This window comes from Sphaerodactylus townsendi, linkage group LG03, assembly GCF_021028975.2.
Source record: "Sphaerodactylus townsendi isolate TG3544 linkage group LG03, MPM_Stown_v2.3, whole genome shotgun sequence".
Classification (NCBI taxonomy): domain Eukaryota; kingdom Metazoa; phylum Chordata; class Lepidosauria; order Squamata; family Sphaerodactylidae; genus Sphaerodactylus; species Sphaerodactylus townsendi.
In genome coordinates, this window is record NC_059427.1 from 82,325,282 (window position 1) to 82,351,376 (window position 26,095).

The window sequence follows — 26,095 nt, forward strand, 5'->3', positions numbered from 1 at the left end:
ATTCCCCCCCGCCGCCCCCCAAGGAATGCAGGCACACACATCATTGACATCGCACAGTATCAGGCTGCGTGTTTGCATGAGCACGTATTGCTGGCCTCTGCAATTGATTGCTGCTACTGTTCCTTTTCCATTTCACCACAATAAGCCACAGCAACGCGTGTCCGGACCCCGCTAGTTTCTTGATAAAATGATACTGTTTCTCACAATCTCCAGATGGCGATGGAATTCCATTTAGTAAAACTAATTGGCAGATCAGATGGAAGATTAAGTTCAGTCCAATAAAAGATCAGATAAAATGAAAGGGGAAGGCCAAAAGATGGTAACCATGCTGCTTCAACCATATGCCTGTGGAAAAAAGCTCCATCTTACAGGTCCTGCAGAACAGCGTCAAATCATGCAGAGTCCCAATCTCACTTGATAGAGCTTCCCATCAGGTCAGGACCACAGCTCAAAATGCCCTGGCCCTGGTTGAGGCGGCTAAAAATAAACCTTAAAAACATGGCAAAAAAGTAAAAAACAGAGCTTGTGCCTCAGTGTCTATGCTCAGCACCATCTTTTGTTGTTGTTGTTGTGAATAAGGATGCACAATGAGATTATAAATGCCTCTTTGATGTAGGGGGGTAGTTCCAGCACCTCTGAAAGAGGCAATGGTCTGACCTCTTTGGAGAGAGCATTCTTTACACCCTATGGTGCTGGGCAATTATCACCGGGTGGCCAACATCCCATTTTTGGGCAAGGTCCTAGAGAGAGTGGTGGTGGCTCAACTGCAGGCTTACTTGGAAGGAACTGATTTTCTGGATCCATATTAGTCTGACGTCAGGCATGGTTATAGCATGGAAATGGTCTCGGTCACTCTTGACTGATGACATTTATTGGGATAGAGATGGGAAATACTACCCTGTTGATACGCCTTGATCTCTCCGTGGTTTTTGATACCATGCAGGGGTGTCAAACTCGCAGCCCTGCAGGTGTTCATGAACTACAGTTCCCATCAGTCCTTCCCAACATGAGCATTGGCTATACTGGCAAGGGCTGATGGGAATTGTAGTTCATGAACATCTGGAGGGCAGCGAGTTTGACACCTGTGCGGCATAGACCATGATATTTTGCTGGATCAGCTCCAGAGAATGGGGTTGGGGGAACACTGTGTTACAATGGTTCTCCTCCTACCCTTGGGGTTGGTTCCAGAAGATAGCATTGGGGGGCTCATGTTTGCAGTCCTGAGAGCTCCTTCTGGGGTTTCTCATTGCTCACTTCTGTCCCCTATGTTGTTCAACATCTATATGTAGTCACTGGGTGTTAGGTCTTGGACCCTTAAGCCAACAAATGGACTCTGAAGCGTTTATTGACGTTCAGTAGCATTTATTGAGCAGACATCGAAGCACCATACTGGTAAACGAATCTGGCAAATCTGGCACTCACAGTCCCCTTTATCCCCCGAGCAAGGCCCCCTACCATTTTCCCAAGAATTTGTGAAAAATATCCTTTGGAGCTAAGGTGCCCCAAGGTCACTAGCAGATAGCAAGAGAAAGCCACCTGGCTTCCTGCCCCACAAGATAACAAAAGTAACATTGTTCCCATAGGCAAGAGGGACAAGGGAAGCCTAGTTGTCTACAAGCATGTGACACCATAAAGCAAAGATCAAGGAAAGAATGCACTGATGGCAGTGGTTACATATAGCAGGCTGGTTACATGTATCTCAATAGCAGCAGCAATGTGTTATTTTAAGCAGGTACATGGTTCCAGGAATGCATCTTAATCAACTAGATAACATCTCCCTGACACTGGGTGAGGTCATCAGGGAATTTGGAGTCAAGTTTCATCAATATGTGGATGAAACCCAGTTCTATCTCTCCATTTCATCAGACTAAGGAGAGATGTTCTGAGTGCTGGACTACTGCCTGGAAGCAGTTGTGGTCTGAATGAGGACTAACTAACTGAGGCTGAATCCAGTCTAGATGATTCTCTGTGTTTCAGGCTCCCAAATCTGTGAGATCACAGGGCATCCGGTTCTGGATGGTGTTGTATTGCCCCAGAAGGACCAGGTGTGAGGTCTGGGGGTGCTCCTGGATTCATCGTCATCCTTTGAGCTTCAGGTGATGACAGTGACCACGAGGGCTTCCAGCAACTCCGTCTAGTTCACCATCTCCACCCATTTTTGGACAAAGGGGACCTGGCAACAATGTTATCCACTCTGGTTACATCCTGATTGGATTATTAAAATGTGCTCTATGTAGGGCTGCCTTTGAAGACATTCCAGAAACTGGAGTTGGTTCAGCATGCAGCAGCTAAACTGTTAGCCAGTATATCAGACAGACATCACACTGGTCCCCACTAATTGTAGTGGTTCTTGGATGGATTTCTCTCCAACATTTTACTGGTCTCTTCTTCGTGTTACGAAGTTGAGCTAAAGTTGTGCTTAAACCTGGAAAACACAAAAATAAATAAATACCATTAAACCCAAAGCTGCCTTCTGTTTGAAGTTGCTAGTGCCTTTTTCTTGCTCCTAGGAGCTCTGGACGCATTCAAAGTTCAAGGTTGAAATGTGTTAGTGCCTGACCTAGTCACCCCTTCTCTTCACAGGCCAAGCACCTTATGAGCTGTTACTGGGGAAATTGTGCTGCTGCTTCCCAACGAGACCAGAGCTTGCCCTACTTAGAGCAGTATCGCATTAACATGGAGCAATTTAAAGATTTATTTGCTTCTCTTACACCTTGGTCTTGTGGCCTCCATACGCCAGTGCTGGCAGAAAGAATGTTCCACGTCCTGGATGAGAACAAAGATTCGCTCATTAACTTCAAGGAGTTTGCAACAGGAATGAGTATGTGACTTTTCTGAAGATTATGTTAAATGTTGAAGCAGATGTTTTTGTCCTCTTCTGTGCCCTGGTCAGTGATGATACAGTGTTGCATTTGGGAGTACATTCTTACAAAAAGCTTGGGAAGAATGAGATTTGCAATCTCATTTGCCTATCATTGTTAAGTAAGGCAAATCACAAGGAGTGTCACTTTTCATGGTCTTCTATACAGAATTAGTGGCTAAAGCTCTGTAGGTCTTATTGCTTGTGTAAGATCTAAATTTGGTTAATGGACATTTGAATTAGTGTAATCTAGTAAACAGGAAGTTTTGCTTGGATTCATATTCCAAATGAACATGTACATCTTTAAACCTCAGTTCCCATCAGTAAAATTACAATATTGACTGTGAAGGCAGGTGGGATTGTGGTATGATTCTATTCTATTATTCTACTCACCTGTGGAGCCCTCAATAAATAGGATGATAGTCGGCCCTGCGTAAGCCGGCCCTTCTTCCACTTAAAGGATACGCTGCACCTACGTTGTAGGAGATCTTTTCTTCTGTCGGGGCCTTGTTACAAACTTGCACAGGCAGATCTTCGCACCAGTACATCACTAACTACCCCCAACTCTGCTCTACCATGATCTTAAGGGCCTGTTCCAGGACAGGGAAACATACTCTTATTTCAGCCTCTGCCATGCATTTCCAGTAGTGCCCCTTCCTCTCCAAGGGGAGCTAAGCTAAGATTGCTAGTGTTCCCACGGTGCCCATGCCTGGCCATAAATACCCCCACAGGAAAACCACCTTCTTCTGTGTTTTTCCCACTTAGCATTTCTGGATCTGTAACTGGGCTATAGCCTCGCCTTGTGCAGGAGGGCAGCAGGCCTTCTGACCCTCTACTGTATTGACTTTCTTCATTCATCTTTTGTAAGGGAAAACATAAAAGCAAATTATATATACACAGATAAGAATCTGACATGGTAATAAATTCATAGAAGTCTCCCCTGCTAAATTTCTGTATGCCAGGCAGTTGGTAAAGGCTGGAAAAAAAGTTGCCATTAGTGTAATCCAAAACTTTTGTTCTTTTCTCTTCACCTCTATTCTGGACAGGTGGAATGTATCATGGTGATTTGACTGAAAAATTAAAACTCCTTTACAAACTACATTTACCTCCAGGTGAGTGTCTTTTTATGTCACCTCAGCTAGTTGATCTCTCTTGCTACAGAACCAGCATGGAAACAAATGTTTATATGTGCCCAATTATGTGCTGGTATTAAAAGATACTCCCATATACCAGGTAAAACCATTAAAGTCTTTTATTTGGAGGAAATTGTTCAGCATGCTACACTAGAGAATCTCAGGACCAAATTAGATGTTAGGGCATTGACAGGTCAGATCCATGGGCACCATAATGTCTAGTTTGGCTCTGAGTCCCAAGAGCGAAGTGTGTTCATCTGATAAAGTAAGGTATGACATAAATAACAAATCACAGCAAAGGGTTAGCTATATTAATTTTTTCACTTCTTTTTGTATAGCTCTGAATCCAGAAGAAGCAGAATCTGCTCTGGAGGCAACAAATTACTTCACAGATGATAAAACTACAGAAGGTAATAACAGTTGTTCTCGCCTGACTGAAGTGGGCACCATAAATGGAGTGAAGCCACTCTCAGTGGTTTTTGTGGTTATCCTCCACAGCAGGGGGGTGTCCCAACAAGGCTCTAGCATTTGTCATGACCAATTTGTGAAGTACAGTTAGAGGAAGCTTGCTGCTTCTTGTTCTTATTAGCAAACTGCTTGTCCTATGATCTCAAGCTCTTCCTTAGATCTTGTTGAATCTTGTTACCTTTTTTGCTTCTCTCATTATTTCTCTTGCTCTCAGATCACTCTCTTGTTATGCCTTAGATTTCTTTCATACTTTCAACCTCCATTTCTCTTTCTCTCTCTCTCTCTCTCAACTTTCCTTCTCCAGTATCTCCTTATGTCTCAGAACTGGATCTCTTCCTGCAGTGTGATTCTCAAGGTTAGTCTGACTTGCTTGTGCAACAGTGAGCCCACTGTCTGTGTGCCATGATTACCTCCCCTCCAAATGTTGTGAAAGCCATCTAGAATTAAATTGCTTAGTTGTGAAATGTTGTGAAAGCCCTCTATAATTAAATTGCTTACCATTCCTCTGTGCCATTTCTGATAAAGAGCAGCTAGGTGCAACATTTTATTTTCTTCATATATGATACGTCTTAGATGTGTTTGATGAATATTCCTCAAATTCCATATTCACTCATTTTAAATTCAGGCTCTAATTTAGAAAAGGAGCAGGGTCTTCTGCAGGTGTTAACTGCAAATGGATGAAATCAACAACTTGTCTGTACACATTACTTCTCCTTTGTGGTCCCCATTTTGTGTATCAGCCTGCCCAAGGCGGTCATGAAGGCTCCCATTCTCATGGTTTTCTGCAGACTGTACAAAACTGAATTATTCAAGAGGGCTTTTCTATGGAGGCAATAAAATTGCACTGTAACAATGATTATTCAGGACTGTGGTCTATACTGCTGGCTGAAATTAAGATCCTGTTGTGAATTTTGCATCCTTTAATGTGTCATTTTAATACTTATGCTTTGCTTCAGTTCTGTTTTTAGACTTCTGGTTGGTTCTACTACCATAATCCTATCATATTGTTTTTTGAATGACCCATCTGTTGATTGTGTTGACTTAATGTTATGTAATCCACCTAGAGTCCAAGTGAGAAAGGTAGACTGTAAATAAAAATAAATAAAATGATAAAGTTATTTAGTACCTGAAACACCTGAAAGCCATGCAAAGTAGCTATTGTTTCAAAACCAGAGAAAACTAAGATTATTTTCTACAGTATTGTAATTTAAAGAAAAGCCATGCCTTATTCAGAGTGTGTTGAAACAAATACATTAGATGTGGATTTCATGCTTGAAACATATTATCTCATTTTGTGATGTGTATCTTGTGGTATACTTTTGTGTGAATATGCAAAAGATCATATTTCACTGTCTCTTTGCCACTGCCCCCTACTTCCTAGTTAACATGTAATTCTTCCCTTTTTTTCCAGTAGGACATGGTGTGTTTCATTGAGAACTTGCTTGCTTTCATTATTCCCCTCATCTTTTTTGGGCTGGTCCTCTTGTGCATTGATGCATACGCTGCTTCAATATTTTGCTTTGTCTTATTGCTTTCCTTTCAAATAGGTGCTTCCAATGGAGTTTCTTCTAAATCTTTCCTTGTTAGTTTTTCATCTAGTTATGAATTGTCTTGGTGGATTAAACCAAAGATCTATCTTGTCTAGCCTTCTAGTTCGAAGAACAACCAGATGCAGCTGGCAAGCTGGCAAGTGTAACATAATGTATATAGTATACCTCTGATTACCAGGTGGTGGCAACAGAGATAACTGTCTCACAACAGGGATAACTGTCCTTTACCCACACCTGCTTGGGGGCAGTGTTTTTTAAAAGGTCACACCCAAAGTGGGTTGCTAGGAAGTGTGGATTTCTGTAGCTACCTACCTACTTCCAGTGCCACATTTAGTGCCATTGCCTCTCCCCCAGACATACTGCCAGTGGGTTTTTTGCTGGGGATTTCTAGAATGATGAGTAGTAAGTATATTGCAATGGTGTTAAAACACTATCTCAATACATGGACTATCAACCTTTTTAAAAGCCAGCAAGAGCCCATTGGAGGCAAGGGAGAAAAAGGAAATGGCAGCCGAAAGGGAGGGAAAACAGGGAGTTGCCTTCTGTGAAGGTTTCACGCTGATGTGGAATGCCTCTATATTTGCACCGGCAATGAGATCAAATTGGTTATTGGAGAATCACCCCCATTTGGAATCAATCATACCCAGTGGGTTACTCCGATTGAAGATACACTGCTCCAGTAAGATACATATCTACACACAATTTGTCCAGTTGTATTTTAATGCACTTTAGTGTGTTCCTTTAAGGATAAACGTTGTGTTTTACGGTTTCATGTAGTTCAATAAATACAGAGTTTACTATTTTGTTGTCTCTTTTTAGAACCAGCAGTGCAGGAAGACAAAACATCAAGAGAGAAGAACTCTAAAGAACAAGGTGATATTTTTTCCTTGTGCTGTCAGATTGCACCCTAGTTATTTCCTTGCTTGTCATTCATGCCACCATTTTCAGCATGGCCAGGTTCCTAAGCTCAAAGCTTATGCTGCAGAGAATAAAGTGTGAGAAATAATAGTTGCCTCAACAATAGTTCTCCCTCCAGAATACCCCATTTGGCTTGTTGGACAGGGTATAATTCTCTGCCAGCCACAAAACAATTTATTGCAGCTGCTGTTTTTGTACCGCATTCTGAACATTAGTTATTTTAAGCCATGCCAGATGAAATTTCTAAATAGAGCAGAAGAAACCCAGGCATCTGTATAAAGGTCATCAACTTTCAAGAATAGGCATATTTCTTACAGTTTCCCATAGTAGATATCCTTGGTTAATTCAACAACCTTGACATAGTACATGGAATTGCCTTGAAGAAAACCTGGACATTTCAGCTTATGTAAAATCCTTGTACTAACTGTCTTTACACACCTGGACCACATTATACCAGCACTGAAGTCCCTTCAGTGACTGCCTGTTTGTTTCTGGATCCAATTTAAAGTGCAAGTTCTTATGTTAAAAGACCTTCATGGAAGATATCTCATTCTGAAGATTAGGCTTCCAGTAGGCAAGATCAACACATTATGCTCCAAAAAATGCAAGAGAAAATTTTTATGAAAAAAAACTTTCAATCTGTATTAGACTTTCAAGAAGGAGAGATAATAATATTTGGTGACATAAACAAGGACCCCCCCAAAAAGCAGATCTAAAAATACCAAAGGAAGCAAACTTCCAGTTCCGTATAAACTTGTTTTTCTGCTTCTGCCAATCCTTCAGGTTTTTTTCTAGTATATGAATTGGTAACCTTTGAAATAAAAAAATTAATTTGGGCAATATTAAGTTACAATGAAAACTTGAGAATATTGTTGAAATGATGTGTATAAATTATCATTACAGCTCTGAAGGGTCATCCATCAAAAGCAATCATGTTGCTACTGATGAGTGACCCTTCTCTCTGCCACCTGCTGCCCACCTCTTGGCAACCTAGTTGCCATCCTCACCAAGCATCTCCATCAGAGATGCTTGCTGTCCCTTACCTATCAGAGGCCATAACTGGAGGAGGGGCAGCCAGAGCAACAGGCCTTTGCCTAGTGCCAGCAACTGCAGTTACCTGTGAAGGCTGATACTGAAAAGGTTTACTGGATACTAATTAAGAACTGGCAAACAAGATCTTTGATTCCCCTTAACACCTACCACAAAAAACACCTTTTGTGATTAGCCAGACAGCAGTGTTGTCCTTTACCTGAAATCCTATTGACCACACCAACTTTCTGCCCCCATTCTAACTTTCTGGTCCCACTTCTACTCCAGTGTGGTGTAGTGGTTAAGAGCAGGTAGACTCTAATCTAATCAAACCAGGTTTGATTCCCCACTCATCCACATGGGCGGTGGAGTCTTATCTGGTGAACCAAATTTGTTTCCTCACTCCTATACATTTCTACTGGGTGACCTTGAGCTAGTCACAGAACACCCCATACACTTCAGATTTCTTTGTCGTTTCAGTCCTGCAAAATCTGCAGTTGACTATCATTATAATGAGGATACAATTATTCATCCTTCAGTTTTTTCTGAATTTCCAACTTTCACTTTTTGAAAAAGTAAGCTTCTATCCTCTTTCCTAGTGGTCATGTCTTTCCTTTTACAAATCTGCAACAGTTTGGGAACACAGAGAACATGATTCACAGATTGTTATAGTGTTATAACCAGAGGCGGAGCTTCCACGGGGCAGTCTGGGGACAAACAGACTGGGCAGCTGCCTTCCAGTCATGTGGGGGGACAGTGGGCACCAACCGGGTCCTTGTGCCCGGCCTCTCCTGCAGCGCAGTGCCTGGTGGGCCAAAAGCCAGTAAGTATGGCCCCGGCATGGGCGCTGCGCTGCAGGAGAGGCCGGGCGCAAGAACCTGGCTGGCACCCAGTGGTTCCTTCCCTACTGGGATGCTGCTCGCTGGCCAAGCCACCTGCCGTGGCCACAGGCCTTATGCCCTCCCTGGCCTCCATGTCAGGCATGGGGGCCATCCTTGGACCTGACGAGGAGGGCAGGAGGCCTACAGCCGCAGCAGACAACACAGCCTGTGAGTGGCCCCTCAACAGGGGGCTCAGGCAAAAGCCACAAGAGCCCGGTGGCCCCAGCCTCCCTGCCCTGGCCTCCAGGGGCAGGAGGCTCCTGGCCCGGCTGCTCCTCCTCCAGCTGGCTGAGGTAAGAGGGGTGGGCCGGGCGCTGCAGCAGCCAAGCATTGCCTTTTCACCCACATAAATGCCCTGGAGATCTTGCCCCGGGTGCAGTTTCCCCTCCCTACGCCTCTGGTTATAACAGTATTCAATTGATGATTTTTTTAAAAAGCCCCACAGGTAGCAGTGGGGAAGATATGACTGCTGTAGAGAAGCGTCAGGGATAATTGCTGCCAGGTAGAACCAGGAACATTCAAACTTTTCTACCCACTCAGCAGCCATTAAGGCTTTTCTGTGGTCTTTCACAAAACTTTGCAAGAGAGGAGGGTTAATAGGATGGGAGAAAAGCTCTTGATGCCCATATGTACCACAGTGCCCATATGGGAGGAGCCCGTATGTACCACAGTGCTGTGGGGGAAAAGGGGAAGAACATTTTCTCATGGCATTGAGCCCAGGGCAAATGATCTGTGTGGAAATGGCCTTGCTCTTAAGGATAAGGCCTGTTCTGGCCTAAGCTTTTTTTTTCTTGCTGCCCCTCTACTATGGAATAGCCTCTTGGAAGAATTAACCCAGGCACCTACCTGAGAGGCTATTAAGACAAAATGATTTGAAAGAATTTACAGAGCTGTTTGGATGGCCTTTGGCTTAACTGTTTTAATTATGTGTTGGTTATATTTTTAATTAGCTGTTTTAACTATGTTTTTACATTTAACATTAATATTTGTATTTTATTTATTGCAACCCACCTTACATCCTGAGTGTATTGAAAGAAAGGCAGTGTTTATAAATGTCCCAAATAAATATAATGACATGATTGTCTCTGCAGAGGAGAAGGGTACCAGTCCACAAGATTACAGATACCATCTACGAATGTGGGCCAAGGAAAAAGATTCCAAAAAAGAAACTATCAAGGATCTCCCTAAAATGAGTCAGGTAGGAAACTGAGAACACATTTCAAAAAATGAGCTGAGGTGGACAAGGACAGCGCCGTTTGAGCACTGTTCTGCCTGCTCCACAGGGCTTTCCCACAGCACGGAAATCCTGAAAAAGTTTTTTTTAAAAACCTTTTCACGCCCCGTTAGGGGAGAATAAAGATATGCCACAATTTTCGCTGCTGTACAGGGACCAAGAGGGGTGTCGGCCCTGCACCCCAGAACACCCCAGAATGTCGGCATAACTGTGGGCAGCATGCAAGTGTCAGGGCAAGGCCAGGTATTACAGCCGGGCACTGCAGCAGCCAAGCATTGCCTTTTCACCCACATAAATGCCCTGGAGAGGGTGTGTACTCCAGCAGAAGTTCGCACCACCTCCAGAGGGGTCTTTGCCCTCCCATAGATTGCTCAGCTAGGCTCACTTCAGGCATAATGTGAAGCCAGGTTTAGTTTATCCATGGTTATTTTGTGTAACCAAGATCACTCAAATTTGGGTTTTCACTCTGGGCAAACATCTCTATAGCCAGGGAATAGGATGGCAGTGCTGTGGAACAAACCAAATGCAAGGCTGGATATCACAGCTTTTATCTCAGATGTGGCACTGTTGCGACCAACTGTGATTAATAAATCAAGTACTCTTTTGTTGTTTCCCCAAGGAACAATTTATAGAGCTGTGCAAGACCCTTTACAATATGTTTAGTGAAGATCCTGTAGAGCAAGAGCTGTACCATGCCATCGCTACAGTTGCCAGCCTTCTTCTGCGTATTGGGGAGGTAGGCAAAAAGTTCTCTCACCAGCCTACAAAGAAAGCTGTTGACTGCAAAGCAAACAACTCCCAGGATGTACCAAGTGAAGAAGAGTCCCCAACATCTGAACAGAGTCAGAATTCAACTGTAGAACGATATCCCCAGGCCAACACAGAAAATAAAGCTTCTGGAGATGTACAGCTTGAGAAACACCAACAGGAAAATCAGATTTTTGTAGATGGAGGTGGTGAGGGTCCAGGCTCTCCCATACAGATGCTTTCAGATGACGAAACCAAAGATGATATGTCCATGTCTTCATACTCCATGGTCAGCACGGGCTCCTTGCAGTGTGAAGATATTGCAGATGACACCGTGCTGGTTGGCTGTGAGGCTGCCAGCTCAGTTGCCCGATACGGCAGCACCATTGACACAGACTGGTCCATCTCCTTCGAACAGATCTTGGCTTCGGTGCTTACGGAGACTGCCCTGGTGAACTACTTTGAGAAGAAAATTGACATTACTCAGAAGATCAAGGAGCAAAAGAAAGTAGAAAGGCAGTGCAGTTCATCTAGCGATTATGAACTTTCCTCAGTGTCAGGTTGAACTCAGGGAAAAGGGCAAAGCTGGGTAATAGAAGTGGAAGATCTAGAAACCTGTCTGGACATGGCTTATTTGTTTGTTCATTTTTTACCAACAGCTATAATTACCCAACAGTTAAAGTAGTTTCAGCTATAGTAAGGGGTTTATCACAATGACTGTTTAATATAGATACCTCCCTGGAGGATGCCTTGCTTGCTGGGCTTATGTTACCTTCTCAAGAGCATGAAAGCCATTAGAACCTAATAGCCTCTGTGGCTTAGAGTTACTACACTTAAATTATGCATGTCTGCCTCTGATCATCTTTCTTGAGTGGAGCTTGATTTCAGTCACACTCTATTCTACCTTCATTTGCTTTTAGGTTCTTTGATAAGAAAGACAGTCTATCTTGAATTCTATGTCTATGGCTGAACCCCGTGACCTAACGCTATGTATCAAAATGTTGCAGAGGCCCCAGCCTGCCTAAGAGACAGCCTTGTTAAGCAACCTAAATAAAACATAGTCATTTGTCAGATATAAGAAGTTCCATTCCACAACTCCCTGAAGTTAGGATGCACCAGTATCTTGGGGCAGCAGGTTTCTATCCCAAGTGAATTATCATCCCAGTATGATGTGGTTTTGAAAGATGCACATTAGCATCTTTTAGTTTGCTTTTAATTCTTCTGTGCCAAGTGTTCGTTTTTAATTTCACTGAAAGAAAGAAAAGCACTGAGAATTGCTACAGCTACAAGGGTTGGGTTGGGTATTATCACCCTAAGAAAGGCAAAGCAATAGAATAATGGACACATTATTCATCTTGCTGTTTTGATCATTCAGTAGTTGTCTTTATAATTTTGAAGACTGCATTTGATCATGAAGGTCATGGATTGCAGTAAACCAGTTATCACAGCAGAAACTGAAGAGATTTCTTTCTTACTATGGTCATAAGCAGACCTTCAGGTTTTTCTGTGCGCTGGACCCATCCATTGCTCCAGGCAGGTGTAGAAACAGCGTAATTCTGGTAATTTTCCTTAGGCCTCCATCCTTTTTACTGGAACCACCTAAGTGGTTGCAGCATAGTCCAAGCCTCTCATCATATTGTAATTGGTTTGGGACCATCTTTTGTTTTATAGGCATATGGCATGCAGACCCTGCTCTCTGCACATCATTTTGTGGAGCAGGGGAAAGTTGAAGCCCCATTTTGAGACTGATAGCTTCCCTGTGGGAAGGACTTCACTCTCAAGAACCACCATTATATTTGTTTCTTCATACATGCTCATCTCGTTACACAAATATATTATTCTGTCCACCATGATCTTCATTGAACGTGAGTAAGTGGTTGTGTGTGTGGCTGTGGCCTGGCCAGCAATGAATGTGAGCTACACTGGTAGTTCGGAAAGAGGAAATTCTGAAGCCCTTGAATGGCTTCACTTGTGGAGCACACCACATGGCACAATACCCAGTGTTGCTGTATTTCTGTGGTGTATTTTATGTGTATTCACAACCGATACACGTTTCTTAAATCCCGGCCTCTCTTGTCAGGTATGTCTGGACACATAACAGAAAAATGTGCTTTTTACTAATTCTTCAGTAATTTATTGTATTTTTAAAAAAATTACAGGTATATGTGATTTTACATTATGTCTGATCAATCACGTATTCAATAAATGGAAGATCTCACATATAGCCATGGATTTGTTTTTGCTTTATTTAAATAGTAACAGATTCTTAAAATGCCTACTATTTATTTTCACAATTACATTTTTACAAGAGCCTTCGAGAAGGTATTTGGGGATAGATGGGTAAGTGATCAGTATCTGTTTTAATTCTGAGTCTCGTTCGTTTCTGTGTTAGGAGAAAGTGCCTTAAGCTCCACTAAGTAACCAGTCAGTTCCCACACAGAGTTTTGAGGATTTCTGTGTTTTGTTTTTTTTTTGCTGAGCAGCGTGTTTTATTTCTTACATGCACAAAAGTGCTTCAGTTTGGCAGAGTTACTCTGTATGACTTGAATTCTTGTGCATTGCAAGGTCAAATCACAATGTCACACTCAGCCTTTATATAAAAAAAAAACTTACCAAAGAGGCCACAATTTCACAGTCATGCAGATGAGAAAATGTGTACTTTGGATGTGACTGCGAAACACTGAAATTGCTAGCTTCCCCAGGCCAGCTGTTTATCTGCCTATTCTCCTGGGTTTGAACCATGACCCTGATCCCCAACAACAAAAGCTAGTAATGTTAGTCATTCCAACACATTCTCGTTTATGTTCCAAGTTCCAAGAAACCTTTATTAGGCATAAAACCAGTGCCAAGAATTTCAAATACAATAAAAGATCATTATTGCTCTACTTGCAGTACACAGAGCAAAAACATAGCAACAGCTTCAGATATTTCAACACTAGAGCTATTTAGAAGCTTAGCCATTTTTATTTTATCAGAAAGGAGCATAAATCCTGTTGGTAACACAGTTCTCAAATCGGTTCTGATGTTGTTGTACTTTGAACAATGGAGCAGAATATGAGAAAGTGTATCAGTTGTATCAGGACAAAATTGACAGCGACGCTCATTTTGTGGAATACCAGAGAATCGACCTTGAAGATGTGCTGACGGAAAAGAGTTACACCTTGCTCTAGTCATGACCCATCTGTAATTGTAATTAATAAGTTGTTGCAGGTATATAGCAGGGCTAGTTTTCTGAGGGATAATCCCAAAGAATATTGGAGAGCAAGAGCTTTGCGCTTTGCTCAGGAGAAATTGGTACTCTTGATCAAATAATCTAGTCCTTGCCGATGGTAAATCTCCGAGCGGTGAGCATTTGTAGGGCCTCCCCAAGAGAAGCCCAAGGAAAGATCTTTTTTCAATATGTAGCCACCATTTCAAAAGCTGAAGCTCTCTCATTTCTAACTGGGACAAACTGTTAGGGTCAGTGCAGAAACAAAGACGCAGCCAAAACTTAAAAGTTACAACCCATGCCCTTGTTTCTAATAAATGTTGCCCTGATTCCAAACAAAGAACACCATAGGGGACACAATGCGGGGTGCCAAAGATCTTATAAAGGAAATTGGATTGGATGCTTTCCAATTTCTGGTGCCATGCTTGGATCCAGATGGGGATACCATACAAAAGGTGCTGGGCCACCTTAGCGTTAAACACCTTCAACGCTGCTGGTATGAATCTACCACCATTGATATTAAAGAACTTCAGTACTGCAGCGGATAAATTTTTGCAGGCTTTAAGGGTGTTATCTCTATGTGTGGTCCAGGTTGACTTATGATGGAATATTATCCCAAGGTATTTGAACAATTTAACTTGCTCGATGTCAGCACCTTGGATAGACCATCTTGAAGGTCTAAAAACCTTGGAAAAGACCACAATTTTAGACTTAATTGGGTTAATGACCAACCTGTTGTTTGAACAGTATTCACCACACTTAGTCAGCATGTTTCTGAGACCAGATCTTGTTCTTGATAATAAAACTGCATCATCGGCATAAAGGAGAATAGACAGAGGCACACCGTTCAGATAGGGGCAATGAAAGTTGAAACTATTCAAAGTGGGGGCAAGATCATGCAAAAAAAGATTAAATAGCATGGGTGCTAATACACACCCTTGTTTTACCCCCTGCGAAACTGGTATTTTGGGTGTTAAGGATCCTGATGGATTCTCGTTTATGTTTCTCCCCTGTGAAACTCACAGGAAAAACGTGCAGTAACTTATATTAAGTAATTAAAAAACCACTTCTGCTCTACTTTAATATTCAGAAATAATGCACTCCAGATTGTCAAGATGTGTTTCATGTCAGTATGAAAACTCATTTGCTGCTTATTTCTCTGCATGCCAAAATTATTTACTAGGTATAGGCCACCATATCCAGTTTTCATGCAAATCTTTCAACAGAATGAGTCATTCCTGTATAGAATTTTGTTGTAGAATTCACCCAGCATAATGTAGTTGGTATCCATGTATTCATAATAGTGCTCACTCTTTCCATACTGATATGGAGAAAAATATGTAGATAATCTGTAGGAACCAGTGCACATGAATGCAAATTGCAGTTTGAGGGCCTCTATAGGGTTACCCCATTATTGGTCTATAACCATTTAAGTTTACTGAAAGGTAGGCACAGAGTTAGTAATATGCTCCAGCTGGTAGACTTATAGTTGAAGCTCTTTGAAAACCTCTCCCATGGGGAAAAAAGGTAGAATATATCCACAGTAAGGCATTGAGAGATCAACATGAATGTTTAGCAAACCAGCCAGGAGTTGTCTCTCTTACAAGCACAAACCTTTGTAGTGTTCTCGTGTATACAGACATTACACATTAAAGTGAACTGACAGTTTCAACAGCATTCAATCCATCTGAAGGTAAAGGTGGGCAAGTTCAAGTACCAGTTCATTACTGACCCATGGGGTGATACCACATCACAGTGTTTACTAGCTAACATGTCCATTATTTGATCGCATTATCAAATGATGAGTTGCCTGTGTGAATTGACCGTCACAGATACCATACCACATTTAGAACTTCCATATCACTTCCGAGGCAATGCTCTTCAGGGGAGACAGTTCACACGTGCAGCTGCCTGAGAAGTGCATTCCTATTTGGATCAATTTGTAATTTCAGACAATGCCAGTTCTCCAGTGTAAACAAGCTGCAAACATTCAGTCTGCCCACTAGATGGCACATGAAGCATAAAGGGAGGCTAGTATCTCTTAATAAATCTGGGGGAACTTTATGTTCATAGGTTTTCTTTCTACAAGTATTTTCGCTGCCAGCTTTGTCTTGTTAAAGCTTTCCAGGTAACACTGTCAGATGTTGAAAAGGCTTCCCCACCAAAAGAGTCTGACAAACTAGGCCAGTGCAGACATTCTCACACGTTTTAACTTGATTCCTTTTCAGGACCTATTTGCAAAATATTCTCACATTACTTTATGTACAACATTAATATTCCACTTTTTTGCCCAATCAGAGCCATTTTCTTTCTACCCAATTTAATGCAATAATTTTTAATCAGCTTTATGGGGTATTTTTTTCAATTTGTGTATATACGTGTGGTTTTATTCAGTAAATAAGTTGATAAGGGCAATAACTCTCGGCTACCAGCTTCCCCCAGCTTTCAGGAGCACAATATCAAAAGCCTTTTCCCTGCGGCAACAGCAGAAAACTTTCAGAACCAACTCCCCCTTTTTCCTCCTTTTTTTCCTTTACACGTTTTCACAATGTTAGAAAAAGAGCGCAAAGTGCAGGGGAGGGGGCAGAACAAGATGCATCCAATCCATTGCAACAATATGGTTCGGGATGTTTCCATTGTTGCCTACGATCAGCCGCCGTTTCTAACCACTAAGGAGCCGGGATAAAGAGAGAGAGTTGAAGCTTCAAAAACAACCAGAAAAGCGAAACTCCTTTCCGCCGGGCACGCCCACATTTCTGACAGGCTCTTTGGGAAGCCTCGTTCCTCTCAGTGCGCGGCTTCGTGCAAACGGAACTTTTCGAGGCTGCACAGAGGCAGTGTGGCCAATAGGGGCCGCATAAGAAGTCGGGGAGGCGCGCGCTCGCGGGCGGGCGGGCGTCCGTATATATGCATTCACACATTCCCGCCAAATGCGCCATTCCTGAAAAGTAGGGAATTCCAGAGCTCGGCGTTGGAGCAGTAACACCGCGAACACATCTTGTGCTCTCTTTGCGGAACCCGTCAAAGATATTTCGTTAGCCGCTTTTGTTGCACTGGAGTGTCGTCTGCCACCAACTCTTGGCTCCTGATGGCTCAGCAGTTTCAAGTACTGAGATGCTCCTTCTGTCATGTTTTTCAAGTCCACCAGGTAAGGGCAACCTTGGGGTGAGGACGCCGAAGTTGCAGGATTTTAGCCTGATTCTCGTAGACTAAAAGCAGATTTCTGAAGAACTGAAGAGGGGACTTCGTGTGTTTACAAGTCACTGGTGCATTTTGATTAATAAAAGGAGTGTTTCGCCCAGGTCTCAAAAACATGAGCCCGGTTCATGTGGGACTACACCAAGGGTCCCCAACCTTTTTGCACCTGCGGGCACCTTTGGAATTCTGTTACGGGGGCGGGGCGGGGTGTCACCATAAACTGGCCGCTGCAGGAGGAAGCCCAAGTGCAGCGGAGACAAGGGAAATTTAAAAAATACTTTGGGAAGGAGGAGTGAGAGAGAATAAAACTCTCTGCCACAGTGTTTGCATAGCCAATCAGATCTTCAGTAAATATAAGAACTGTAAGAAATTCAGTGGTGAATCCTGGTCAGGACCCCTACCTGATATTCTTATAGTTCTTATATTTATTGGGTCAGATTATATGCTAAGGTATCATTAGAACTGCTGTTGCAACTTTTAAATATGCTGCTATTGAAAAACACTTAACATTTATGCACCTATATCTAGTGAGAGCTTGATGCATCATGTGACTTGGATGTGTATGTGCAAACTGATTACTTTACCTGTAATTACATCTTAGGTTAAAAAGAGCAAAAAATGGAATTGTAAAATATGTGATGAAAAGCAGTCAGTACTGAAGGTGAGTTCTGATAATTTTGTTCTTTGGGTTATACAGACAGGGATGTGGCTCTTCCTTTTCTCTCAGGCTTTTCTAGTATTTGTGATCTTTTAAGAAAACTTTGCCACCGTTCCTAAACAAGAAATAGCAAAAATTGTAATCACACATCACTTCTTTCTTTAGACTGCAATACACACTTTCTAGCATAATAAGGTGAAATAGTGGATCATGAACTAGTGCATCTTCATCTAGCAGAGATACTGATGTTCACCTGACTGTGTGTGTTGGCTTCTTCAGGTTGACCTCCAGAGATGGGGTACCAGAGATGGGGTATATCAGCTATACAGTATAGACTTGCTCTCCCACTTGGCTTTTAGTGATAAGGGCTCCTTCAGTGGCGCTAGGCACCCTCTCTGTGCGCTTCCCATTAGCAAAGTTCAACACTGTGCCTTGTAAATGTGCATGGAAGAGATCTCTGAGACAGTCCTATGCCGTGTGCTCTACCTGCTGAACTCTGGGTGTCCTGGGTGGTTCATATAGTGCTGGAGGAGAGCAGTGATTGGATCTGGGGGAGGAGGTTTGACTACTGTCAGGGAATGGCTGGGGGATTGTGGCAGTAGTGACCATCTTGAGCTCTTCTAGGGCTTTTGGATGGGGCTACACATGTGGAAGTGCTCTTGGCCTTTATTGTTGTATGGTCTTTCATGAGCTTTTTGATGGCATAATGTTCAGCTGGTTGGGAAGAAACATTTCCAGGCTGCAGTGGCTCAGAAAGTCAACCAATTCTTCCTAGCCTAGATCCATCTCTTTCCCTCACCAGCATTTCTCCAACACAGTGTTGTCATACCAGTGCTCAACTGGAGGGCCGTGCCTAGTCAGCCTCCTGTGTACTTTCAGCTCCCCCCTCAAACCCGGATTACATTATTTATGCATTAGAAGGAGGAGGAAGAGTTGTTTTATACCTCACTTTTCTCAACTGTAAGAAGTCTCAAAGCAGCTTACAAACTTGTTCTGTTCCTTTCCCCACAACAGACACCTGTGAGGTAGGTGGGGCTGAGACAGTTGTGAGATAATTGAGACTAGCCCAGGGTCACACAGCAGACTTTATATGTAGGAGCTGAGAAAGAAATCCAGTTCACCAGATAAGAATACACCACTCATGTGGAAGAGTGGGGAATCAAACCTCCAGATTAGAGTCCAGCTGCTCTTAACCATTAAGCAACACTTATTCCCTGGATAACATAATTAGAGATATATATTGGAATATATTGTGAAATCAGCTATGTTTAGATGACTGAGGATTGTCTGCTGATATAAATAACGCTCTTTAAACAAATATTGAAAGATATTTTATACAGATGCATAATTTAATACATAATACTTACTGTATAATGTTGTGTGTATATAAAATCTGTTTTTTGCAAACATTAGTGTTCATCAATTTAGAAAGTGTTAAGTTTTGAAACTCTTTCCTTGCTAAGGCAGCACTTAAAGAGTTGTAGAAAGTATGGTTTAATAGGACTTTCACTTCTTTTTAGGTTTTTGGCCAGGGTTCTGGATCTGATTGTAGGCACCATGTACAAAAATTAAACCTGCTGCTAGGAGAGAGGGAACAGGCACCTGTCAATATGCTCTGGTATGGCATTAGCAATTGTTTCTTTGTTAATTGTTATTACAATTAAATAAAAAATGTTGTTTAACACACCTTAACTGGAAGTGTATGACCACTCTTGCAACATCCATGGATGCAATAAAAGCTTGTAGTTAAATTGTGTTTCTACCAATTCCAGTATGTGTTGGAAACCTTGAGGGAAGGCGTTTGTCCAAGGTCTTTGTTGCATTTAGAGGAAAGTGAAATTGTTGAAGCATATTGGCTCTTTTTGATAGAGAGTTCAACATCGACTGAAAAGTTCTATTCCTGGGAACAACTTATTGCTTTATGACTGGGAAGTGAAACTGTTTGCCACGATCTATAAATTTTCTGTAAATTGAGGTTTTGTTCACATTGAGGCCACACTATTGTCTAGCAGGATTTTGGCACACCATCCTTACACGAATCCTTCTTTGTTGAATTAAACATATTTCCTGTTCATCCCCTACTAAAAATGCTAGCGTAATATTTTTCCCCAAATTTTCACCCCAGATTTTGTGTTAAATGTATCTGTACTGTTGCATCCTTTTATTTTGTTTTCTAAAGTTTGTGTTCATGATTTGCAGCCCTATCCACTGCGGCTGAGGTAGCTATATCCCCTCCAAAAAGGAATGGGGAAACACAGGCTCATTCCGCACATGCAGAATAATGCACTTTCAAACTGCTTTCAGTGCTCTTTGAAGCTGTGCGGAATGGCAAAATCCACTTGCAAACAGTTGTGAAAGTGGTTTGAAAACGCATTATTTTGCGTGTGTGGAAGGGGCCACAGAGAAGAGGGAAAACTGCAAAACCAAGGAACTGCCAAGAACTCACTATTGTAATCCAATGAGATTGGCATAGTCTTTTGCTGGCGTAAGTCACTGGCAATTGATGGGGGTGTTCACAGACTGAAAGCCCTCAGAAAACAACTAAAATCAGCGCCATCCCGGGAACACCCCCATAGGCACTAGCATGAGCTCCTGTGGCAGGGGAGTGCTGGCGCAACAGTAGCACTCACACCCAGTTGCTGTGGAGCCATGCCACACCCCACCAATGGCGTTAGTGACTATCTCAGCAGTGTAGGGAAAGGAGTTTTGCAAGCCCCTTTGAGGCTTCTACAGGAGAGAAAGGGGTGGGGGGGATAAATCCAAACTCTTCTTTTTTTCACTTTAACCATGTTGACTTATTTTTAGGCATACTGAAGAACCAGAAGAGAGAGATAACAAGAAGACAGTTGCTCAGCTGGAAGAACAGTTGGACTGGCAGGCAAGACCCTCTGGAGCATATAAATAGCATCTCAAAGCCAAAATAAAATAAAAAACAGCCAGTCATAAACCCTTAAATAAAGTTTGAGGATTGATAACAAGTAATCTGACAGTTTTGTTTGGATATTCTGAAGAATCTGCTCGGTGTGCAGAAAATTGATCTTACAAGACAGGCAGCTGGATAGATTGGGTAATTAATAAAAGGTCTCTGAAAGCTTTTAGTAATTGTCTGCATGTGATTGCTTATGAAAACCTGCAGTGTGTCACAGGAAAGGTGGCATTTGGAACAGAAACTGTGTGAGAAGATCTGCTTTTTTAAAAAATTACTAGTTATGGTTATGAAGACATTTTAGAAAGTATTCAACCATGTACATATTAGAAGTTAGAGGGGTGCAAATAAGACTTCAAGGATCATTGTCTTATCCCATCACAAGTAAAACCAAAATAAATTATAGCCGTTTATTCTTATCTAAAACTTTGTGAAACTTTGTAGGAAGAAAAGGTCAGCCGTTGGAATAAATATCTGGGCAGATGTGAGGAGGAAGAGAAAATTTTGCATACAGAAAAACAGAGCTGCTGTTATCTGAAAAACATAACAGAAGATCCCAGGTACATGCACACTATTTTCCTTCTTCTTTCCTTTTAAAAAAAGTCTTCCTTAACAAAACCCCAATATGATACTATGTTCATTAGCTTGTCAGAAAACCTGCTGCTATATCTGTATAGAGCTGTGGGCTATAAATAAATAACCAAAAAAATGTGGTCTGAGATCTGTTTGCTTTCTCCCCACCCACAAATTATTTAAGTTAATCATCTGGGGTTTTTTCTTTAATATCAACTAGGAAACATATGAAGACCAGCTTAGACAGTGTTGATTCTCAGAGAACTGAAGAAAATAGAGTTCCTGGAGTTGGAAAAAATGTGAGTTTTGCAGTAGTAAATTTCATGTTCTGCGAGACCGTGAACCTTTAAATATAGAACTAAGTTCTGCATAATTAACATGACTCTTGTACTCAAACCCTTTGCCAAATACATAATAACAGTATTTAACAGTTAGCTATGCTCTTTTTAGTGAACTGGCTTAGTCTTCATAGGTTAACTACTGCTCCCTTCAACCACTATTAGAGGCCAGGTTCCCTGATACTTTTAACACTTGTTCTTCCCCTCCATGTGATTGGCCTGCATTTCCGTGGGATATTGTGCTTAACCTTTCTATGGAAGCGTTGAGTCATCAACAAGCATCAGCATTAATAGAAGCTACTCATGCAACTTTTGCTTGAGAACAATGTGTCTTAATTCTGTCATACTCAGAGAAACAGGACTGGATTTTTAAAAAAGAATTAATGATCTACAGCTCTGTTCAAACTAGCTTCATTGTAGATTTCTTCATAGCTTCATTCCTAAAGGTGTTGTTTGGAAGCAAGTTCCATTAATAAGAAGATGTACCCCTCCCCTTAGGAGTGGGTGGGTCATGACCAGATGGTAGGTCCCCCTTCCCTTTCCCCTAGGGGGGGTGGGCCATATCAAGATGCCAGACCTCTTCCCCCCAGGGTAGGTGGGCCTCGGCTAGATGATGGGTTACTTTCCCCCAGGTAATATTTGGATCTTGGAAGAGAACCAGTGAGCAAATGCAAGCTTTTATTGCTGTTATAGGTACCCATTAATATTGCATCCACACCCCTGCAGAATGGAATCTTGGATATTCACCATGAAGGTTCCTTCTTCTCTGAGGTCAGAAGGGCATCTTCACAGATGGGTTATTCTCGCTTATTCTTCTGGGAGGCAGGAATAATTCTAGATTTTCTGTTGTTGACCCCAGGAACTCAGTTTAAAACTTTCCAACAAGAGAGCTCATTAAACAGAAAACAGTAACTACTTAGAACATCATATAACCATGCAAACATAGAGACAGGATAAAGGCAGAATGTAGCTTAGGAAACAACCACAGGGGTCAGAGAACTTGGAAGGATGGAAATACATCTTCCTTGGGATTTTGGAGGAGGAGATCTAATTGTGTATTCATCCATGAGTGGACCGAGAGGCCCATCTCATCCTGCCCTTGGTGAAGAATCATCTTGGTTCTGTACTGCTGGAATGAAGGTGTCATTCTGTGTAGTTGTTTCATTGTAGGTCCTTGGAACATCTTTCTTTGGGTGGGCCAAGATGCCATCCTAACCTCAGAGAACAAGGAACCTTCACAGTGAGTATCCAAGGTTTCATTCTCTCTGTGCGGTAGAGGGCATCTTCACAGATGGGATGTCCAAAAGTGGCATCTGATAACATCTCAGGACCCTCAGGATTCCACTGCTGTGGCTGCGCTTCTAGTAGAATGTGCAGTTATCCCCTTGGGGGTGTAAGCTTGCTTGTATTGTATGCCTGGACGACGCACTGTTTGATGGTGTAACTGGTGGCAGCATTCAACATCATCTTCCTGGAGGAGTGACGGAGATGAAGAAAGAGTATATTCTCTGAATAGCCTCCGTATTTCTCAGATAAATCCACAGGGCCCTCCAAAGATCTAGAGCATGCCACTCCTTTTCACAGTGGTTCCTGTTGGCAGGGGAGGGGAGGTTCAGTTCCTGTTGGCAGAAGGTGGAGTTGACCTTGGGGATGAAGGTGAGATCTGGCCTCAAGACAACCTTGTCTTTGTGGAAGACGCAGAGGCCCTTACTGGCTGAGAGAGCTCCCAGTTTGGATACTCTATGGGCTGATGTGATGACTGAAAAATAAGACTTTCATCCTCGACACTTGAGCATGACTTCCAGAGTGGCTCAAACGGAGGTTTCATGAGGACTAACAGAAACATATGTAGTGTTTTGGGTAGGGAACCTATGGACCAGGGGAGGATGGTTATTGCTAATTCCCTTTAGATAAGCCACGACGTGAGGATGATGGGAAATAGGCATGCCATCTACAGTGGGAACTATGGTAGAGATGGCTACAGTTGCAAGCATGTCAGGCAAACTGGAGCCAGCTGTTGAGGCGGCAGAAGGTTGGAGTCCTCGTCCCCTTCTGAGAGGAGTTTGACCTCTTCATTGCGCAGATTAATAGCACCCACTGAATCCTCCATTGCTCCTGGGGGAGCAGGGGCAGAAGTGGAAAAGAAAATTAGGTTTAGAAGGATATGAAAGTTGTAAGATTTAGAACAGTTCTGCGATGCATGCGAGGCAGGAACGAAATTGAGTTCCTGGGGCCAATAGAGGACCAACAACAGGAAGTTTAGAATTAGTCCTGCCTCCCAGAGGAATGAGTGGAAATAACCCATCTGTGAAGATGCCCTCCACCTCAGAGAAAGGTCAGCAGATCACCTTTCAAACAGCTGCTTACCCTAGAACAGATCAATTCATGCAATCTAGAGCTGAGTGCTGAACTGTCCCAAAGCAGGAAAGTGTGCAAAAGAGATATAGGTGCATGATATAAAGCAAAGGAAAACAAAACCCAGGTTTACTGTATAAACATTGTGCCCTGGTGAAGTCTTCCAAAGAACTGGCATTAGAATGCCAGCTTATGCCAGCTTGTGGCCATTTTCTAGGACAGGGCCCTCAATGTGGTTCCTGTTGCTGCCCTAGCACCCCGTGAAACCTTTCCTGGTTCCCACCAAATGTTTTTAAAAAGTGAGTGGGGCCAAACTGGGTTTTTACCCAGTAGAGATTCTTATTGACCATTGGAAATTTGATTGGCTGTGCAGATATTGTAAGTCACTTCAGCATCAGCTGCCTCCACACCATAAGGATCAGGCACTACATGACTGAAGGTTTATACAAGAAAAATATTTTAAAACAATATATTAATTTCAAATGGTATCCTATTAAAACACAGCTTCTGTTTGAAATGTTGAAGGGTTACAATCAGAGTTATGCATGACTTCACACACTGACATTTGTGGTTAGCTGTGCCTCTTGTGGCAGCTATTTTTTGGTTGTGCCCACCGCCATGTTAGAATTCTAAAGGTGCCCACAGGTTCACCATGGTTGACCAAGTGGTAATTGGGTATGACTGCAACGTTGTTGTTTTTGTTCTCCGATAGCACAAAAGAAATTCATTCAGTGATACAGAAACCTGTGGAAATGCTGCAAATAAAAGTATGGGAAATTCTGCTGTTGAAGAACTTTTGGTACTTGGAAAAAATGAAGAGACAGAGTTAAGAAATGCTGTTCGTTCTAATCAGAAGAAATCTTTTTCATCAGAGGCTTTTAATAGGAGTCTAACTAATACTATGCTAGAGTATGAGATGCCAGAAGCCCAAAACTCTGCTGCTCCAGGTAATGAAATAATAGCCAACTTCGTTGATAGCCCCCCAGACTGTCAGCGTATGCCACAGCAGACTGTCTCTGTTTTCCTAGATAAAGTACAGAAGGATAATGAGCATATTGAAGCAGCCGGCAGACTAACCAAAAACTCCAAAGATTCTTCATCATTCTCTAGCGCTAATCTTCAAAAGATGGTATCAAAGAAATCTACCTCCATTTCTCCTGCTTTCTCTAGTGCAACAGGTCGCTATAGTAGCCTCTTTTCTACTGAAGATGATTTTGATGACTACCTTTGAAGAATATACAGGAATTCTAATTATTATGCATGACCATGATTTGTTTCCTGTGGCCATGTTTTATTTATTATTAGCCTATTTGCAATGCCTAGAAGAACCTTAGTTCAAAAAGAAGGTATGATGTAAAAGCTATGTTGTTTATTCAAAACACGGGTGCAGGGGTATATTAGGTTGTGTTGCTGTTCTGTAGTGGAGGACTACTCCCAATAACACAGCTTATTTACACATGAGGACCATTAGCTAGTATTGGTCTTCTCTGACATTGCCAGTGCTTTAGATTCCCTCCAACCCATAAAAGCATTTCCAACAGCAAAAATTCAGTTTTGCCTTTCCCTTCCCACTACAGCCTGAGACGACAGGTAGCAAATAAAAATCAAATGCAGTGTTTGCTTATTGTTAGACAAAGGCAGAACAGTTAAAAGCAGTGGTTATTGAGGTGTGTTCTCTATCTCAGTTCAATTTACACGGGCTTTTTGGTTTTCACTCATCTTATGCTTGGCCATAGACCAAAAGAAAGCCTCTTCCTAAAAAAGTATTCAACACAGCTCTGCAAAGATACCTTTTGTAGGGTCTTTATCCTATAGCTTTCATCCTTTATCAGACTGGGTCTATTGGCAGCTATATGAAGGTGACTATCCAGGAAACGTAAAAGCTATTTGATAAATCTCAGCACTCCATATCTAGTGATATCTGTTACAACTAATTCTTCACAGCAATAAATTATTTTCATTCAGTTATTGTTGTCAATTCATACTTGCTACTAAGAGGTGAAGAAACATTGAGGCACA

At 42.2% G+C, this 26,095-nt stretch overlaps 2 protein-coding genes across 5 annotated transcripts in view; both read left to right on the forward strand.

Moving 5' to 3' along the window:
* The window catches only part of TBC1D9B (TBC1 domain family member 9B), a 49,827-nt gene extending 36,783 nt beyond the window's left edge, over positions 1 to 13,044 (forward strand). Inside the window, exons 16-22 of one of the 2 annotated variants that reach the window (XM_048488555.1) lie at positions 2,584 to 2,821; positions 3,907 to 3,972; positions 4,332 to 4,403; positions 4,766 to 4,816; positions 6,831 to 6,884; positions 9,931 to 10,037; positions 10,693 to 13,044. In XM_048488555.1, coding sequence (XP_048344512.1) covers positions 2,584 to 2,821; positions 3,907 to 3,972; positions 4,332 to 4,403; positions 4,766 to 4,816; positions 6,831 to 6,884; positions 9,931 to 10,037; positions 10,693 to 11,385 — 1,281 coding nt within the window. In that variant the 3' untranslated portion in view covers positions 11,386 to 13,044. The remainder of the gene's footprint in view (positions 1 to 2,583; positions 2,822 to 3,906; positions 3,973 to 4,331; positions 4,404 to 4,765; positions 4,817 to 6,830; positions 6,885 to 9,930; positions 10,038 to 10,692) is intronic. The other variant, XM_048488556.1, reaches the window with a different exon arrangement.
* A 3,771-nt stretch (positions 13,045 to 16,815) lies between these two features.
* Positions 16,816 to 26,040, forward strand: LOC125429073 (MRN complex interacting protein). 3 transcript variants are annotated; one of them, XM_048489845.1, is made up of 9 exons: positions 16,816 to 17,176; positions 17,828 to 17,887; positions 19,405 to 19,502; positions 20,690 to 20,762; positions 21,255 to 21,370; positions 21,604 to 21,682; positions 22,415 to 22,492; positions 24,789 to 25,023; positions 25,105 to 26,040. In XM_048489845.1, exons 1-9 carry the CDS (start codon positions 17,117 to 17,119, stop codon positions 25,305 to 25,307), a joined length of 1,002 nt encoding a protein of 333 aa, XP_048345802.1. In that variant the 5' UTR covers positions 16,816 to 17,116; the 3' UTR covers positions 25,308 to 26,040. The 3 variants fall into 3 exon arrangements, with proteins under 3 accessions (XP_048345802.1, XP_048345800.1, XP_048345801.1); XM_048489843.1 differs by having other exon boundaries at positions 16,817 to 17,176; positions 24,789 to 26,040; XM_048489844.1 differs by lacking the exon at positions 22,415 to 22,492 and having other exon boundaries at positions 16,820 to 17,176; positions 24,789 to 26,040.
* The last annotated feature ends 55 nt before the right edge of the window (positions 26,041 to 26,095 follow it).